Source organism: Alnus glutinosa, chromosome 13 (assembly GCF_958979055.1).
Source record: "Alnus glutinosa chromosome 13, dhAlnGlut1.1, whole genome shotgun sequence".
NCBI lineage: Eukaryota > Viridiplantae > Streptophyta > Magnoliopsida > Fagales > Betulaceae > Alnus > Alnus glutinosa.
The window spans coordinates 22952195-22972101 of NC_084898.1; the positions used below are offsets into that span (position 1 = coordinate 22952195).

Here is a 19907-nt window from a genome sequence, read left to right on the forward strand (position 1 = left end):
AAATATATACAATTTCCACCTATTATAGAATAGCAATTCTCAACACCATAGCTATTAATCAAGACAGCTCTAAACGCATCCCCAAGGCAACCAACATCCAACCATTACTAGGGTGAGGGAGAAAGCACAGCTTGCAGAGAGATGTAATTTCTAATACCACAAAAGCCATGACAGTAGAGTAACAGAGATTATGCTAATATGAGATACCCAAATAATCTGACACGTTCATAAGAAAGCTCTCATAACTACAAACATAATGCAAGAGCTTCTAAATTATTTTTTCTGGGCAAGTAATAATAAACTTTAAGAGAAGCCACAAGAGAAGCCTTTAAGATCTGAAATGACAAAGATTTAGAAAATCCAGTGAGGGTTAACCACTGAAATTGTGGAAGGACTCTAAGTGCCTTCACTTAAACTAAAAACTGATATTTATAAATAAAAATCATATTCTGCAACTTATTTTCCATAATCATCTTTTTTTTGGGATAAGTAACCGTTTTCCTCAAACATCTGAAAATCAATACCCCTTTTTTAGGCCAGACCATAATTTCTTTAGTGCCTCAAACATGATACAGATCACAAATATTAGATAAGATACTCTGCTTTCCCAGAGTGCAACCCAGAAAAGGATTGATAAAGGGTATTTAAGATGAGTTAGAGCATTTATTTATACATTCAAATGCTTGCTTTTGTGAAATCATGAACCAAAACATTTTGCAATATGATATGTTGTCAGAAATTACTAGAAAATCATGAAGTCAATATTGGTTCCTCGATATATGATAATAGTTTTTGTAAATTACAAAGGGCCATGTATTCTTTAATATTCATGCAACAGCAACACTCCACTCCGAAATTCCATAGCACAGGCAACATCCAGCCACTACTACCACAACAACTATTGGCAACACAAATACAATGACATCGATATTGTATAACTACTTTAGTTCAAATATTAATGGCATAGGCAACAGTATATAAGATAAGAGCCAATAGAGAAGGAATAAAGCATTGTATATGAAACAGATATAACTTGCACAAAACAACTGCCGCAGCCACCACCACTACAAATATACTGCAAGAATACTATTAATACTACTGTTCCTATAATTACTTTCTATAGGAATTTCTACACTGACGTGCAGCCCCCAGCTTCTGCATGAAAGGGTATTGCATCTTATAGTATGTTTCTTACCATATTCATGACATCTCTTAGCTATTACCTTAGAAAACAGAAGATAAATGATATAAGATAGGCCATCAATAATGATGACGCAGCATTGCACACTACATTATTCCTGCATTTAAATTAGCCAAAAATTCAGTCCTTTTCTCACATAAGAATATAAATAAATAAAGAAAAAAAAAAAGTAAAAGATATTCCACGTTAAAGGGATACCTAGAGAGCACCTCACTCTTCCACAATATCCTATTTATGGAAAGAGTTTTATAACGACAAACTCTTTACATGGAAATGATATAGGTCCACACTTACACCACGTATGCACTAACACGACTATCAAAAATCGGGATCAAAATAGCAAGCTTATTTCCCATACACAGATGCAAAGACATGCAGTCAGATGTGAAACATGTGAGATGCACAAGAAACATGAATTGCATTCAACAGGGAAGGTAATTCAGTTAGCCTTTTGATTATGAAATATGAAACTATTTTCATATATTTATTTGTTAATGTTCTCACATTAGAATCATACATTATGATCATTCTTGACCATTGATACTGGCCTTTCTAAATAAAGCAGGATTCATGCCTCAGATTGTCGTTTGGCACTGTCATCCTTCGGGCTACGAAATCTGGCAGTATCGTAATGGTAACTCTTCTTGGCATATTTTGAGTGCCTTTCTTCATCTGCAACAGCAAAGGTTGAAAAGGTGACAGAAAAAACAAGAAAAATTTCCCTAGACAACACAACAACTTGAGTTAGCACAACATCACATGTTTTTTGAGAAACTACAACTTCAGAAACATCCAAAACAACAAAGTCAGGAGTTATCTGACACTCTATGACAGCCTATCTGTAAGATGTTCATTGCACGCTACAAGTTGGTAAACACGCTAGCATTTTTTCTTTCTTGCATCTGCTTTCCAGTCTCTTCGACCAACTATAGTTCTATGTGTTTCAGAATTGACCAGGCTAGGAGATATCTCAGAATGGCATTCTCTTTCTAATAATGGCTCTGCCTTGATTCCAGAGGGCAAGCATGATGTCTGACTTTCACTAGTTAACGTTACAGTAGCATTAGGTATGACTTCTTGATCCTTAGGAGTGTGAGCCCTTCTCGCGTCCTTTTTCCAATCACGTTTACAATGCACACGGTTCATACAAGGGCTATGTATTCCATTTTGTTGCAGTTCTACTTGCGGTAGAGTTGACTCATTTGTAACACAAGACTTCTTGATTTCTGCTTCAAGCCGCTTTCGTGCCCTGTACCTACGTTGCCGTTCTCGGTTCTTCAGCCGACGAGTCACAATGTCAAGACGGCCCCTAGTGCGTTGTCTTTGTTCAGGGGGATTCATCATAAAGCTTTCTTGTGTTCCAGTGGCATTCATATTATTACTGTTCTCCATTTTGGATTAAGGTTAGCATCTGCATTAAGAAACTAATTAAGATGAATCGGAACCATCAATCCTCATCTCTTTTCCAATCTGATGAAAAGCACTTCACATTTATTACCAATGAAAGTTGGGTTTTCCGGTCCATGCAACATCCATTTGGTAATCACTCCAACTCCATCATTTCAGTGTCTTGCCAATCTAATGTCAACAAACAAAACATGGAAACTATCGCTGTTTATACACCCAGCGCCGTATCATTCAGGTGGTCAAATAAATAAAAATAATTTTGGAACAACCTAATTGATGAACCTCGAAAAAGAAACAAAATAAAACATAAAATAAAATAAGATAAAATGCTTGCATGATCCACAATTCTTTTTACTTGTGTTTGTGTACATGAAGGCTAAATATGGAGACCCCAGAAACTGGAAACTAAATTCAATGTCTCTTTTTCACCCCAGTCAATGCATGTACAATTTAGTTAATTACCCATCTCCAAGTGTAGGATTTAGTAGCAATCCCATAATTACACTTGGATCCAACACTGTAGAATTGCACTTTGTACAACTGATATCATTGTCATTCCAACAATAAATACCATTCCACCAATTAGACTTGACTGTCAAATCAATTTTAGATTAGGTATGTATTATTAGTAACGGCAGGTTTTGAAGCCCTGCTGAAATGAGATAGTCTGATCTTAATTAATGAGACATCTAAAATTAGACACTAAAATTAGTTAGACACTGCACCTAGTGGGCTTTGAACTCACGAACTCACCCTCTACAACATTTTTAAGGAGGGGAGAAAATGCTATTTGAGCTAAAATTCAATGGCATATCTAAAATGATTTCCTTTGCTCTTAGCATTTAAATGAGTCATTTCATCCATTCTAATAATACAAAAGTTTGGGATATCATAACATTATGATGATATATCAATCTTGGTGATGGCGGATTTCTTTCCCAGATGCTACATATAATAAGAGAGACCAACAACTTCAAGTCTAATGAAAATCAGATGGAATGGTTCCATCCCAAGGAAAATTGTTGCAACAAACCTGCATTTTTTTGGATATCGAGAAGAGACTCCATACAAACAACCAACGATACAAGAATTACACTGTATTAACATATGGATAAACTCTGAGCACTTGAACTATTCCTCACCAAAGTACTAATGGCCAAGGGTTTCAAACCTTGGCTAACAATGTGGGGGGGCATATCCATTTGCTAGCTGAGGCGAGCGGCTCCATGGGACCAAACTAGTATTAACTAGGGCTTAATCTATATATTTTGCTTCTGTGATTCTTTCTACTTTTAAGATTAGGTATCATGGACTAACGATATCTCATTATATGTGATATTAATAACAAAACCTACAGTCATGCTATCAATCCAACAGCGCATCAACAACGTGACCAGCACACCCATTGAAGTTACCTTTACAAGAGGTATCAATATGTTAAACCCGAGAGCTGCGCACCCTCTAAGCTTAATTCGGCCGCCTTCAAGTTCAATGTATTATCATAATTCTGCAACCCAAAAAGGGTGGGGGGGAGCGGGTATTAGTCCCTTTCTATATTCATCTCTAGTGGGTATTCTTCATGCAAAGTTCCTTCACTCTCGCAGAAGTTCGATCAACCCATTTGTTCATTAGCGAATACTAACTAGACCCTGGCACATAACCCTAAAAATAGTAATACCAAAAATTTAAAAACCCACAACCACAACAACAACGTTGGACTTGTTATTTGTTAGCAGTCTGGAGGGACTTGTTCTGGGTTTACAGAATGAAGACATCAAAGCACAAAATGCAGCAGTGAAACGTGACAAACTAAGCTCGATTGAAAGCAATTAATTAGGAAGGTAAAGCCGGGGGAAGTAAAACGTGTACCTTTATGAATGCAGATCTGTGTTTGTCCAAATGGGTTCCCAAAAGTAAAAAACTTTGCACAGAGACAGGCAGAGAGAGAGAGATGTTTGTGAGAAGAAGCACAAATTGGTGTTTGTTTGGACTTCCAAGTGCGGAGACAGACAGGGTTGAGCTTTTTCAGGCCGATGTTAACGAGACAGTACCCGAGCTTATTCTCTACTTTTCTATTAGAAATTAGTTGCCAAGACTTAACACATCGGGGGGTGGTGGCGCAGTTGGCTAGCGCGTAGGTCTCATAGCTTCTGAGTGATCCTGAGGTCGAGAGTTCGAGCCTCTCTCACCCCATTTACATTTTCTTTTCTTATTTCAATACACTTGTGCATTTTTTTTTTTTTTTTTTTTTTTTTTTTTTTTTTTTTTTTTTTTGAATAAATACACTTTAGCCATATAAACTAACAATCAATTTTTATTTAGCCTAATAAACTAACAAGTGTGACACTTAAATCCATCAAACTGTTATTTTGTTGCAACTTAGCCTCATTTGTCAATCTCAACCGTTATACTGGATGAAAAATTAAATTTGACCAAAATATTTTGAAAATAAAATTATTTTGATTCTTAAAAAATCAAAATTACCCTTTATAATTATTAATTAGCAGAAAAAGACTATTAAAAAAATAAAAATAAAAAACTTCACTTACCCCTTGAATTGTCACAAATTTTGCAATGCTCCCCCTAAAGTTCAAAACCTTTCAATTTAGTATATTTAACTTTTACTTTTTTGCAATGTCTCACATTCATTAGAGCATTCCTAGTAATTTTATCAAATTTTACTCACCAAAGTAGCTAAAAATCACTTTTCTCTATTCTGGTGAGCCACTTTTTTAAAATTCTCCCAGCAACCTCATCATTTTAACTATTTACTATCACTATTCAATTTAAATAATTTTTTTTTCCATATTTCTTTATTTATTTCTCTATTTAATTTTTTTTGTACAACAAGCTGCCATACACCTTTATCTTCAAATTAGATCATTGCTAAAAAATTCACAGAAATTTTCATTTGCCTATCAACCAAATTCAAGAAAGAAAAGATAAATGAAAGAACCATAAAATTTATGTCAAGGACAAAGAAACCTTCATGTCCATGAAATAAGGACATCATCGTGTGAGAGAGATGGGAGATGGGAGAAGAAAATGGGAAAAAAGTGGGAAAAAAAAAAAGTGTGCTGATCATGTAAGAGAGAAATGAGAAACAAAATTGTGTATGGGTTGGTGAGTGAATATTACTCATTAAAATTTGTGAGTATTTTCGCTCACCAAAACTTTTTGGTTAAAGCGGTAACGCTGCTGAGAGTGATTTTTTAATATTTTCATCAAATTGACTTATCAAAATAGCTAAAAACTATTTTAGTGAGGCTATTAGTAATGCTCTTAAAGGATTTTCTGTTAAATTCTAACTAAGGCCCCCTCACGTGTTGTGCATGTGGTATTTTGATGTTGCTATTCCTGTTATACCCATTATCCCTTCGAATGAAATTCCCAATTTGATAATGGAGGAGAAAAAGTGGTCATATTAGTCAAATATAGTTAATATTGAACTTTTACCTAATTTGATAATGGAGAAATGATAGGACCGTCCCCTCTCCCCCTATTTTCATTATAAAAAAAAAATGGATTTTAATCAAAAAGTAGCGCCCTCCCCCCCCCCCCCCCCCCCCAACAAATTCTCAAGGCTAGGTTTGCCACTAGCTGACACAGCAAAAGAAGCGAAAACTCTAGCCGCAGCAAACCCTAGTGGCGGCTAATCCATATATGGGAAGCAAGGAACAAGTCGGTACTTGAAGAGCACAACTTGTGGTTAGGAAATGTCCTAAAAATAAGAGATTGATATTCCCATTAGTAGCAAGAATTTAAGTAGACAAAGGAAAGTTCCTCTATGGAAAGAATTCCTAAGAACAAGGGAATTATGAGAATTCCTAAGAATAAGGGAATTCTGAGAATTCCTAGCTAATATGCATTTATTAGTATTTTGTATTGCAACCCTATAAATAGGGGGTTTTTGGAATAAAAAGGATATGCATAAAATATTTACTCAACTCTTGTAATTGCTTGAGAGGCAAGTGTACTTCGAATATCCTATTATCACACCCTTCACATTCACCATAAGTAAGTTCAGGAAAATTGATCATGCAGCTTTGCCTCTCACCAAACCTATCACCCATTCCAAAACATAGGCCCATAACATTTTTTGGAGGGAGAGGCAAAGAGGTTAGAGGTTGCTAGTGGCCAAACGGATAAGCTCCTAGTTGCTGGAGGAAATTGTAAAGCATTCAAGGAACGGTTTTTGTAATTTGCTGGACTTTAGAGAATAAGATTTATGTTCTTGGGCCTCAAAGATTGATTTTTTTTTTTTTTTTTTTTTTTAATGGGCTTTATAGAATCTTCCAAACGGTGAGGTAATACACTTCTTCTTCTTCTTCTTTTTTTTTTTTTTCTTCTTCTTTTTGTGTGTGTGTGTGTGTCAAATTGTTGTGTTCCTAACCTGACGGTTGATTTTTCTGTGGGAGTTTTTATGAGAGTTTTAATGCACTATTTGTTTTGGAAATTGTTGTATTCTTAAGCTTAAGATGATTGATTTTTCTGTGGGAGCTAAAAGTGTCATAAAAGAAGAGATAATGCACCTTTTTTTTTTTTTTCAAAATCGTTGTAGAATATATTTGGGTCTTATTATTATTATTATTTTAACAAACATTTCTCAGCGGCCTTTTTTCATGTTTTAGAAACCTAACTTAAAGTGCTTAATTTCTTCTATTGTGGGCCATAGGCAACCGCCTAAATTACCTAGCGGAAGAGTTGCACTTCCTCACACATTTCAACATTTGCTTCAATGGTTCCCACTAAAACCAACCCCATTCAAGAACATTTACACTAATCAAGAAATGAAATCAACATGTTTCATTGATACCAACTTAACTATCCCACACCTTCAGAATCAATTCCAAGGTTAAAGCTATCCAAAAAAGCTAGCAACTCTAACCACGAAAATGACCAAATTACAAAGAAAATTACATACATACACTGCCATTAACAGAAAGCAGATATTTTTTAAACTAGAATTTTTCTTTCACCAATCTCTTGGATTGCAGCCGTAAATTAGAAGACAATGAAATCACTCCATCTTAAACTAGACAGATTTTTTTATTTATAACTAATCTTACCAGAATTTCGAAATAAAGTCCTCTGCTTTTCTTCGTTTCTATTATGGAAGAAATAGCTAGGTAACTAGCAACCCTGCAACTCACTTGTTATCATGATTACAGGGTAGTTCCATGCAACTCACTTGTTGCAAATTATGGAAGCAATCTAATAAACAAACTTCACCAAGTTTTGGGTTGCAATGTGCCGAATTTCTGTATGAAGTTACAATATTTTGAGATATTATGAGCCTATTCACATTCTAACTCTGAAACTTTCAAGAATTTTGACCTTTAACAATAAAGTAAAAGGTCAAAATACTGCTATTTATAAGAGATCTCAATAGTACAATAAATATTTTTGACCTTCTACAATAAAGTATATTCTTGTAGTTCAGTTGAATATCAGCAAGTTGTTAGATATTCCAGAATACTACGTTGATGTTAATTGGCAGTTCAATTCCAAAATCAATATTCAAAGCATGTGCATTACAACAACAACACAGCCACGAAATCCAGAATGAAATTCTCAACTCAAAAGGGATGGTTACCAACTGCATAAGGTCAAGTTAGGTTCATTGAAAAGACCAGAATGAAGCTCTCATCATTCCAACTTCCAAGTATAAACCAAGAAATAAACTAAGTTTAGGGTGTAGGGTTTACCTTCCTTAAAGATGGGAACTCGAAACCCCTCCAAAGGTCTCTCCTTCTCTCTCTCTCTCTCTCTCTCTAGGATATGGTGACTGGAAATGAGCGAAATGGACATCTACTCGAATATCATGTTAATTAATAATAAATAATAAATTTTAATCATCTAATTAGGGTCCGTTTGGGTTTGCGATTTCAAAAAGTGTGATTCAAAATAACAATTTTAAAATGTGCGATTTGAAAAAAATGATTTTTAAAAACGCAATTAAGCGTTTGGCAAAATCGTAGTTTAGCTTTTAAAATCGCGAATTTACCTTTAAAATTCTGCGTTTTCAAAAAAGCACAATCTTATCTGCGATTTGAAAAAGCAGATTTTCTACGTTTTCAAATCGCAATTTTAAAATACGCAGTTCCCAAACGATTTATGTTCTGCAATTTGATTTAAAATCACATTTATTATCTATGAAATTGCAATCCCAAACGCACCCTTAGGTCTCGTTTGGTTTGCGGAATGTCTATTCCATTAGGAAAAATGAATAACCATTCCTTTGAATAGATGAAGGTGGAATTGAATAACTATTCATATTATTTTGTTTGGTTGTAATGGTGGAATAGAACATTGCATATGAATTCTTTTGTTTGGTACAGTGCAATACACTGGTGAATGGAATCATATTATAATCAAATTTCCTAAAACACCCTTATAATACAAATATAATTTACATTCTTAAGGACATTTTTTACTTTATTTTAGAAACATAAATAGCCATACGTACCATGACTTTTTCTTTTCTTTTCTTTTCTTTTTTTCAATTTCGCAGAGTTCTTTTTTTTTTTTTTTTTCATATACAATTACACTACAAAATGATTTATAAGAAGGAAAAAAAAAAAACACATAATCATCATATCACCATCATAAAAAAAAAGAAAAAAAAAAAGAAGATCATTTGCAACGCCCTTTTTATTTTATTCTTTTTTATTTGTTTTCCAGCAACAAACATTTGTTTTTCAGCAACAAACATTCGTTCTTTGCTTACAAAGTAAAATGATTTATAAGAAAAAAAACATAATCATCATATCACCATCATAAAAAAATTAAAAAATAGATCATCTGCAAAGCCCTTTTTATTTTATTCTTTTTTATTTGTTTTCTAGCAACAAACATTCGTTATTTGTTTACAAAGTTTTTCCCAAGCCTTTGCAAACCAATTGGAGTCCCCCCCTAATATCAAGCGGTACTCGTTCTGTTACGTCTAAGTGCATTCTGTAGGCTACATCACAAAAAAAAAAAAAAAACTCACAACAAATTAAGCTTGGGTTGAGAAACAGAGAGAAGGGGATGAGAATATAATTGCAGAGATGGAGAGAGATACTGAGTTGAGAAAAAGAGAGAGGGATAAGAGACTTGGGTGTTGAGAGGGTTGGGGCTTTTGGGTAAAAGATGAATTTTTATTTATTCCCATAAGAAATGAATAGGTATTCCTCTCCTTTTTGAGTGGAATACATATTCCTCTTCGTAAGGGAATAGTTATTCCATACGAATAACTATTCCCTTAAATAATATACAACCAAACAAAGGAATAGTCATTCTGTAGGAATAACTATTCCTTTCCATTGGTCTAATCCGCGAACCAAACGAGGTCTTAATATTATTGTTTGTGTAGATAATAAGGCCATAAAAATTAAAAGAAAACTACAAAATAATAAAATTGAGACAAAGAATTTTACAATACAAAATATTACTATTTAAAAGAGAATTGAAATAAATTTTTATTTGATTACCATCAACTCTAATCACAGAAGATAACAATAGAATCACTAAAATCCAATCCCATAACATATTCTAAAATATATAAAATTATAAAAATCTATAAAGAAGTTGACTTCCTTTTTCCCCGATATCTCATCTCGTGAATCTATAGTAGCTAATTTAACCTTAGCTCCTTTTTTTCAAACCCAACTATTTTCTTTTTAATTTTCTAATTTTTAATTGACTTTGAAAAGTCTATATTTGAATATTCTAAAGTGTTGGAGTTGTGAGTTGTCATTCGGATGAGCGCCCATTGCATGGATGATGAGTTTTGAAGTTTTCTAATTTTATATATGCTCAATAAATTAATAAAGTGAAGACTTAAGTTAATTATTTTCCACCATAATCATAATTATATCTTAGAGATTTTGCGATTAGTGCAAGCAATAGTTATTCAAGTTCGAGGAAATTTCAAGTTTGGGTGTTGAATTTTTGAAATTAGAATTAAATTTTTATTTTGTTTACGAATTTTGAGGTTTGATTTTTTTAAAAAAATTGAATAAAATATAATTTATTTTTTTTTAAAAAAAAGGTAGAATTAAGATGATATTTTGTTTTCAAAATTCATTCGCCAAACACTAAGGATTTACATTCAACACGTCGGCTGCTGAAGAAGCCATGCGTGAATCTGCCGGCCGCCTAACTTCTGCAGCTTTGCTGCCCCTTTTTCTCATTCATAAACCAGCCACTACGAATATTAATAGATTTTTTTTTTAATTTGCATGTTTACGATATCAAATGAAAATTATATATATATTGTTATTGGGTGAAGGTTGGGCACGTAATAGGGAGAATGACAATCTCCAAACTTTCAATATTTGTTGCTTTGGATCCTATTAATGTCGTTCATCAAGTTATGACTTAATTAGATTTGAGGGAGTGCCTGTGGTTCTTATTGTTTAGGCCACATGGATTTGAGGGAGTGCCCGTGGTTCTTATTGTTTAGGCCCCTCATGTGCAGCTCCAAATATGCAGGTGTTACCATGATCACGTCCAAATAAAGTAGCCACTTTGATTGCCCCCTTATGCTATTTTGGAATAGGAAAAAAAAACCTAGTCGGCACATGTTGGCCACTAAAAATGTTTAACACTCTCGAATCAAATGCTAATTGGCACGTGCAAACAAGTTATAAAAAGGTTATAGGTCTAGCATTTTTCATTACATTAAGATTAAGTCTATTAAACTGTATTATTGGTTATAAATATGATTTTTTTTTTTTTATTTGGGATTAAATATACTTTAACCCTCTAAATTAATAACTATTTTTATAAATCCTTACGAACTGATATGTGTGACACTTAGACCTATCAAACTACCAATTTGTTATAATTAAGCCCCTCTGTTAGCGTTGATCGTCTGTTTGTATGGGAGAGTCATATCCGACCAAAGTATTTCAAAAATACCCTTATTTTGACACGTAAAAAACCAATTTTACTCCTAATTTTTTAATTTTTTTTAAAAAAAACAATGAAATGAGGGTAGATGGCTTGCAGCCACCCCTCAACCACCATAGGGTTGGCTCACGGCCACCTCTAGCCACCATGGGGGTGGTTCACGGCCACCCCCACCTTATATTTGAGTGGGGGTGGTTCAACCAACCTTTGCATTTCACTTTTATTATTATTATTATTATTTTGGTTTTAAAAAAAACAAAGGGTATTATAAGAAGGTGGCCGGAGAGAAAAGTGGTCACGTGCATTTTCCATTTTCCATCCAAATAGACAGTACATAATCTTTAACGAAGTGTCTTAAATGCAACAATTTGGTAGTTTTAATGGTCTAAATGTCATACATGTCAAATCGTACAGGGACTTTATAAAAAATAGTTGATAGTTGAGGGGTTTATAATATATTTGACCTGCTGATTTGTGAATATTTGATGTTCCCTACGACTTTTGATGGAATTGAAGTATTTGTTTTCAAAACAAAGCTTGAGTACGCTGCTTGGAAATTAAACTCAGCCAGCTATACATTTTGGAGTGGGGGAAGGTTTGTGAAAAATTTGGCATTGACTTTTTCATCGTTATCTTGAAAACTCAGCAACTCTAAGTTGGATTTTGATGAACCACATTCATTTGATCTTTTTCATTCTAAAGACAGCCTAACATGTACTGTTTCAACTTTGTTTATTATTATTTATTTTTTAATAAAGAAATTTTTATGATAAAATTGAAAATGATCTTCGTTGACTGTTATTTTTTATTGTACCAAACACCAAAAAATATTTTATGCCCAAATAAACGGAGCATAATATCTTCATCAAATTGTTGCTTTAATTGTTAATGAGAGTCTGAGAGAGTCTATATTGGATCACTTGTCCAAACAAGTGGGTAGACCGTCCAAAATTTACTTTGACGGGTGAGCTCTATATTAGTTATTTTATATATATTATTTAAATTATTAACAATTCAGACAACAAAATAGAATATGCTACTAATTACTCGATCCAAGAGACATGGCTACTAATTATTCAACAACGAAAAAAGAAAAGAAAATAGTAAGCAGATAATTATGGCATGTTTAACATCCATTAGTTATAAACCTTTTCTTTTTCCTCCTTTTCCTTTGTAGATAATAAGATTTGAGTAATGATAATTTACAACAGATGATGAAGAGAGCTTCATTTTTATGATGTCCAAACCAGAATTTGATATTATTTAATACGAGTATTCTATGTCAGATCAAAATAATATCAAATTATATGATATGAGTCCTCCTTGCATCATCTTAAATATTATGTGACTTTTAAAATCATCATTAAATTTTGAGATAATCATTATTAAATTTTGATTCAATGATAATTTTAAAACCATATAACATTTGGGATGACACAATTAAGGAGAAATCTAGTCATCTTTATAGTATTACTCATTTTACACTAATCGACCAGTCCTAGATTAGAGAAGTCAGCCCTAGACTTCACCCCTCATAAAACAAATCTGAGAGGAGGAGGGCAACTGCTCCCTTCTCCTCTTCCTTTCCCTTTCTATTCCCTGTTCCTACCATCCCCATCCCATTCTGGTTTTTTCTTTTATTTGTATATGTTCTTCGACCAAATCAACAATTTTAGCATCTTCGCTATGCATTGTCTATCTGCCTCTGTACTGTGCCGTTCATCTCCTTTTTGACCCATGCTGCTGTTTGCTGGTTGTGTTTTTGCTTTGATTGAATAAGAGTTTTATTCTCTTTAGATCTGCTATCATGGACGATCTATAGGATGAATATTAGTTAGGTGTGAGGGTTTATCTTTCACGGCTTGGATAGTTTGGTGTGAGGAGTTATCTCTCATGGTCAATTTAAATAAATTTTTCTATAATATTTAGCTACATTTGTCTTAGATCTAGTCTGTTCGAAACATATCTACTCTTTAACTATTTTTGCACATGGGTTAGCGGAAGATAAAAGTCATAGATAACAATTTATTATAAGAATTTAATTTGTATCTATGACTATGTAATCTTATAACATGTGATTATAATTTTGCAAAGCTTTGTGCTTTGTGATGTAAGAGCTTTAATCTCGTGATCTTTGATCAATAAAATACTCTGCTTTTTATTTTTATTTTTTTTTTTAAAAAAAAAACATGCTACCAAGCTTCTTTTTTTTTTTTTTTAATTAATGATTTTATAGAAAATAGTCAGTTCAATTGGTTTTAATCTGTTTTATTGCATATTTGGTATAATAAAATATAAAACCGAAAATCAACCTAGTTCAGCCATGAATCAAAAATCAAAATGATTATGCTAAGAGATTTGATCATTGCACAACAAGTTGTGCACAACCTACTCATATGGGTGAAATCCACCCACTCATATAGATCCCACTCATGTGAATGGTTGTGCACAAATATGTTGTCTACCTTATGCTAATTATGGATAAGAGGACTTGAAGCTTTCAAACGGTATATCTAGACTCTGGTGAATAGTTCGGTTGGAGTTTCTAGAGGGTCAAAAAGTCAATTTGTACATGTCATGTTTCTTGTATGTTCCAAGTCTTTCTTCCCATCTGGACGTGTTAGGCTAGTTGCTAATTAAATTTGTTCTTCTTGGTTTATGCTTTTTAGTTTTTGGGATAATTGCACCACTGATTTTTTGGATTAGCTTAAATTTCAAATCACTCTCTGTGATATAAAAAATTCATGAATGATTCATGTGATAAACTATAATTACGAATCACTCTCTCAACCTGTTTTTGTCTACCAAATTAACAAATTCCGTTAGTTTGTCACGTCATACCCAATAAGAAATCGACACGTGTCCATTAAAATTTAATTTCATTTTAAAAAAAAAATAGAAAATAGCAAAATTGTGGTTGCCGGGAGTGGCCCAGCCATGTCTGGGAGGTGATGCATAGCCTCCCCTTGGCCTGTGGTGGCCACGTGTCGATTTCCTATTAAGTATAACGTGACAAACTAACAGAATTTGTTAACTTGATAGATAGAAAACAGGTTCAGAGAGTGATTCGTAATTTTAGTTTATCACAAGGACCCTCCATGAACTTTTTGTGCCATAAGAAGTGATTTGTAATTTATACCAACCCTAAAGACCAATGATTCCATTATCCCTTAGTTTTTATTAGGAGTGATAATTGTTGCATGTATAGTAGATTCAATTATCTAGAGGTATGAATATAAAATTATTTATTTTTATGGGATATACATATCAATTTTCATTCACCATACCTTTCATTTTGGTTATAATTCCTATGTTAAATAAGAGTGGGACTTCTCATTTTCCTCGAAGGCATCAAAAAATCTTTGCCGCATGTGGGCTTTTCCTAGTGTTCTATTGAAATTTCGCATATTTTGACCAATTCAAGGTGAAAAATGGGGTTGCTCCCTCAGCAAATATATTAAACAGGTCAAACTCAATTAATTTTAGTCGTTATTTTTGTGTTAAGTTTGCAGATCGTGTTAAAAATTACCAATCATAAATGTCACGTGTTTGGTTCGGATTGTATCGAAACATATGTATAAGACTATATACACGTGTGTAACACCCCGATCCCATATTGAAAAGAGATGAATAGTTCACTTAGAGTGAGTGATTTATAAAGATACTCATGAGTGCTAAGTCCCATTTTGCCTAGTTACTATGTGAAACTAAGATTTATAATGGATTCTAGATAAGCTTCAAATTGACTAGTCATTTTAGAGTAATAGTACAGATGTGGCTAGCGCTTTTCCCTATATCATTACAAATGGTATCAGAGCCACCTAGTAACGTCAGGTCATGTGGTACTGAAGCACCGCACGACATGGCCCTGACGTCTCCTAGTAACGACCTGACATGTCATGCAGTGCTCCAGTATCACATAACTTGGCGTTACTAGGTGGCTCTGATACCATTTGTAATGACTAAGGGAAAAGCACAAGCCACATCTATGCTATCACCCTAAAAATACTAGTCGATTTGAAACTTTCTTTATAATCACTTATAATGCCCAGTTTCACCTAATAACTAAGTAATGTTGGACTTAACACCCATGGGTATCTTTATAAACCACTTATTTTATGTGAACTATTTATCTCTTCTCAATATGGGACGGGGGTGTTACAATGTGTCACATTAGAAATTAAGTACTTGAGAGCAATAGTAATAGTTTTTCTATAAATCTCATTTCTTTCTTTAAAATGTAGAGAAAACTCTTAAAAATCTTATTGAATCAAATTCCATTATTCTTTCATCAACTTAAAAAAACCAAGGAAACCATAAATTATTCCATAAGTCTAGGGAAACAATGGTGATTCCCTTAATATCATTTTAATATAAAAAACGTTATATTTTTTTTTTCTCATTTCTCTAGCATTTATTTGAAACAATATTTAAATAATTTATCTTTCATCTTTGTTTTTCCCAACATTTAATTTAAAAAAATATTTAAATTTAAACTCTACAAAGAACTCACATTTATGTCACATTTAAAAAGGGGAAAATTACAGTTTAATCCTCAAACTGTTAGTTGTTTTGCAAGTAGCCCCACGAACTACCAACACTTGCACTCTGACCTCCCAAACTACCAAAATGTTTTAAAAAGGCCTATTTTGTCGAAATATGCCTATAATACTCTTGCCACGTGTCATATTTCAATTAAAAAAATAATAAAAATTAAATTTAAAAATAAAAAACTAAAAAATAATAAACACATAAAAATTTAGTTTTTTTTTTTTTTTTTTTTAATGTTTAGTTTTTTAGTTTTTTTTTTTTAATTTATAAATTTATTTTTTTTAATTAAAAAATAACACGTGACAAATGTATTATAGGCATATTTCTATAAAATGAGTATTTTTGAAACGTTTTGATAGTTTGGAGAGTCAGAGTTCAAGCGTTGGTAGTTCATAGAGCTACTTACAAAACAACTGATTAGAAGTTTAAAATTGTAATTTTTTCTTAAAAAAACCTTTTCAAATTAAAACTAAAAAATACTTTTTCAAAACCAAATATAATTAATTACAAAAAGAAATGTCGCAAGCATAATTAATTACATAAATATTTGATTGTATTAATTAATGCTCGACTGAATTTGAATATTTGAAATCAGTAAAAAGAAGAAGATTTCAACGTCGACCAACAAAACACTTTAAATTCAGTCGCCGATTAAAAGAACAGATCGAACATCGGCTTCTATGCCGTCAATGTTTGACTGATCGCCCTAGCAGACACACCCAGATCCGACGAAACCAGTTTCGGACGAATCAAAAAGAAAACATTAGCCGGTCGTCATCGGGCCCCACAGGTAGGTCCCTCATGCCACTCTTCCCAAAAAAACAAGTCACCCATTTCTTTCATTGATTTGCACATTGACCATTGAACGCGTTTAGTCTCTGTAAAGCTCGACTCTTAGGGTTTCATCTTCTTCTAGAGAGAGAAATAAGACAAGAGGAAGATGAAGATGACGTTGAAGGTGGACTTTTCTTGGTGCTTAGTCCCCCTAGTCAAGGCGTGATTCTTTCGAATTCCCTTTTCTCTTCCTTGTCTCTTGCTTTCTTTGTGCTTACTTGATTTTCTTGTTGGAGCGTTCAAACCCTGAAGAGAATTTTTTTTGCTGGGGGAGTTTGAATTGAGCTTTGAGAGTATACAAGGTTCAATTTTGTCAGGATTCTGCTTCCTTTGTGGGTTTTTTGCTTTCTGGATTCTGCGGAGTGGAATCTGGTGGGAGATTTCAGAGTTTTCATTTGGTACAACTCAAGAATCCGAGCTTGGGATTTGAAGGAGTTTTGTGTTTCTCTGGAGCTGATTGAATCTGGGTTTTGTTGGTTGGACTGAGCAAAGAAAAGGGTATGTTTTTCTGCTTCTGAATCTCAGCTCTATAGGGTTTTGATATTTGTTACTTCTGGCGGGGTTGATTTGTTCTATGCTTGTCTCGCTGTGAATTATTCAGGGTTATTTTGAGCTTGAATGTTGAGTTTCTGGGTTTGGTTTTGAAGTTCTGGGTATTGTTTGAAGCTTTGAATGGTTTTTTTTCACTCTGTGGGTATATAGAGAAACTAAGTATCTGGTTTGCCGAAACAGTTGGTGATTGAGGTTGGAGTACACGAAAGATTGCTAGTGTTTGCGCTTCACTTTAAAGTTTTTGGTACTGCTTTGAAGCTTATGAGTGGTTTGACTTTGTGTGACCCTTCAAAAAGCGGTATTTCTTTGTTCAAGTGATTTGTGTTCTATTATTACCAAATGGATAACTCGAAGAATCGGCATAATGACCATTTGGGTGTGAATAAAATGGGGAAGAATATAAGGAAAAGTCCCTTGCACCAGCCAAATTTTGCAAATAATCCTGCTAGGCAGCAACCTCAGCCTCAGGTTTACAACATAAGCAAGAACGACTTTCGAAATATCGTTCAGCAGCTCACTGGTTCACCTTCTCATGAACCTGCACCTAGACCTCCCAACAACCTGCCTAAACCCCCGAGTATGAGGCTGCAGAAAATTCGGCCTCCCCCTTTAACGCCCATCAACCGACCTCACATACCCCCTCCAGTTCCGCACCCTGCAGCCCCTCCCCCAATGGTTTACAATAATAACTATGCCAGACCTGGTCAGTTTGGACAGCTATCACCCACGCCTTTGCAACCATTGACACCTGGGGACTCATCTTGGGCAAATACAGCCGAGTCTCCTATCTCGGCTTACATGCGTTACCTTCAAAATTCGATAATGGAGCCAGGTTCAAGAGGTATCCAAGCTCAAGGGCAGGCTCAACTACAACCGCAATATCCAGGTCAAATGTACGGTCAACCGCATTCAACTGCTTTACTTCCTAATCCTCGCATGCCTGCTCTCCCTTCCCCAAGAATGAATGGTCCTACCCCACCTATGCCTAATCTCCCTTCCCCACAAGGGAATGGTCCTGCCCTTTTACCCTCTCCAACTTCTCAGTTCCTCTTGCCATCCCCAACTGGTTACTTCAATTTGCCATCACCGCGATCGCCTTATCCATTGTTCTCGCCTGGGATGCAGTTTCCTCCACCTTTGACACCCAATTTTGCATTTTCACCCATGGCTCAATCAGGGATTTTAGGTCCAGGGCCCCAACCTCCACTTTCTCCAGGCCTATTTCCATTATCTCCTTCAGGTTTCTTCCCCATCCCAAGTCCAAGATGGAGGGACCAATAATCCTTGTCATAGCATCTTTTACCTGTGAGCATGTTACTTGATCAGAAGTGCTTTTATCTTTCCGTGGACTCATCTACTTCCCGTAAGACCTCTTGTGAAAATGCAATGGATGCTGCTGATGCAATAGGCCTTTTGGTCACTGTAGTGTTTGTTTCTCACATCTATTTTCTTATTTCTCATTCGTTGATACCCATCTTGCAGCTTGTTTTGATATATAGAATCTGTACCAGCTGCAATCTTTAGTTTTCTGGACAAGTTTTATATTAGGCAATGTAGTGAAGACCAGACAATTCAATTGGACAATTGGACAGAGCTGTAACATGAAAAGAGGTAGGATCACAGACATCAAAATTTTAATGTAGGCTATCTAGTGCAAGAATTCTCGTGTTTTTGTAATATCTTGACTGTAAACTTATTTAGTTTTGAAGTGAAATTCATCTCCAGTTAATAGGCCTGTGGCTGTAATTCTCAAACTGCTGGTTTATTAATAAAGGTTTATATTGTTTGAGCAGTTCAAATTTCTATAAAGGCTTTTTGGTTGGCAAGAATCTGTATACCCATGTAAATGGACTAGAATACTAGATAATGAAGGATTTATATTAGTTATGAATTTGATTTACCTTTAGAAAGAGATTAGCAGGGGATAGTATCCTAATGTATCTGCTTTATATATATCTCACTTTTTATTTATGATTTTCTGAACTTCATTTGATCTATCTATATTGTAACTTATTCTGTGTGATGTATCTGATTTATTCTTTTCATCCAGCATTTGACTTTTTTCCTCTTATCTGCCTGGGGTTACTTTTAGTCATTTTTTATCCATTGATTTATGAATGTATTGTTACATTTACTTAAACGGCCATGCTCGTCTATAGTCATGTTAGGTTTTAAGTTGCATTATGGATGTCGGTGAGATCTGGTGGTGATCTCATATATTTATTGAGATCCTGTTATTGTCTCCCAACTCCTTTTTACTTGGTTTCTTTACCCCCTCCTCTTCTTCTCACTCCTATTTATTTAAGTTTTTTTTCCCTCTTCTTCCTCAACTTCTATATGTGTTTCGAAATAGATATCCTCTGGCATGCGCCCCCAGTTCAGCTGCTTTTTACCTATGGTCAGACATTGTATACCCTTAGTTGAATGCTATATATATACATATCACTAAATCTAACAATCAAGA

The 19907-nt window shown here is 34.2% G+C and overlaps 2 protein-coding genes and 1 non-coding gene across 4 annotated transcripts; 2 read left to right on the top strand and 1 right to left on the bottom strand.

The window, feature by feature from the left end:
- Positions 1-1617: 1617 nt before the first annotated feature.
- LOC133853677 (uncharacterized) lies at positions 1618-4703 on the bottom strand. Of its 2 annotated transcripts, none has more exons than XM_062289674.1 (2): positions 4478-4649; positions 1618-2612 (listed from the first exon to the last, which is right to left on the bottom strand). In XM_062289674.1, exon 2 carries the CDS (start codon positions 2591-2593, stop codon positions 2081-2083), a length of 513 nt encoding a protein of 170 aa, XP_062145658.1. In that variant the 5' UTR covers positions 2594-2612; positions 4478-4649; the 3' UTR covers positions 1618-2080. The 2 variants fall into 2 exon arrangements, 1 of the variants encoding a protein (XP_062145658.1); XR_009896701.1 differs by lacking the exon at positions 1618-2612 and adding an exon at positions 2694-2779 and having other exon boundaries at positions 4478-4703.
- Positions 4704-4716: 13 nt separating this feature from the next.
- Positions 4717-4801, top strand: TRNAM-CAU (transfer RNA methionine (anticodon CAU)). The gene is given in 2 exon segments: positions 4717-4754; positions 4766-4801. It is a non-coding gene; the product is annotated as a tRNA-Met (tRNA).
- An 11952-nt stretch (positions 4802-16753) lies between these two features.
- Positions 16754-19235, top strand: LOC133854102 (protein HAIKU1-like). Its single transcript, XM_062290136.1, has one exon. The coding sequence runs from the start codon at positions 17783-17785 to the stop codon at positions 18722-18724; it is 942 nt and encodes a 313-aa protein (XP_062146120.1). The 5' UTR covers positions 16754-17782; the 3' UTR covers positions 18725-19235.
- Positions 19236-19907: the final 672 nt, after the last annotated feature.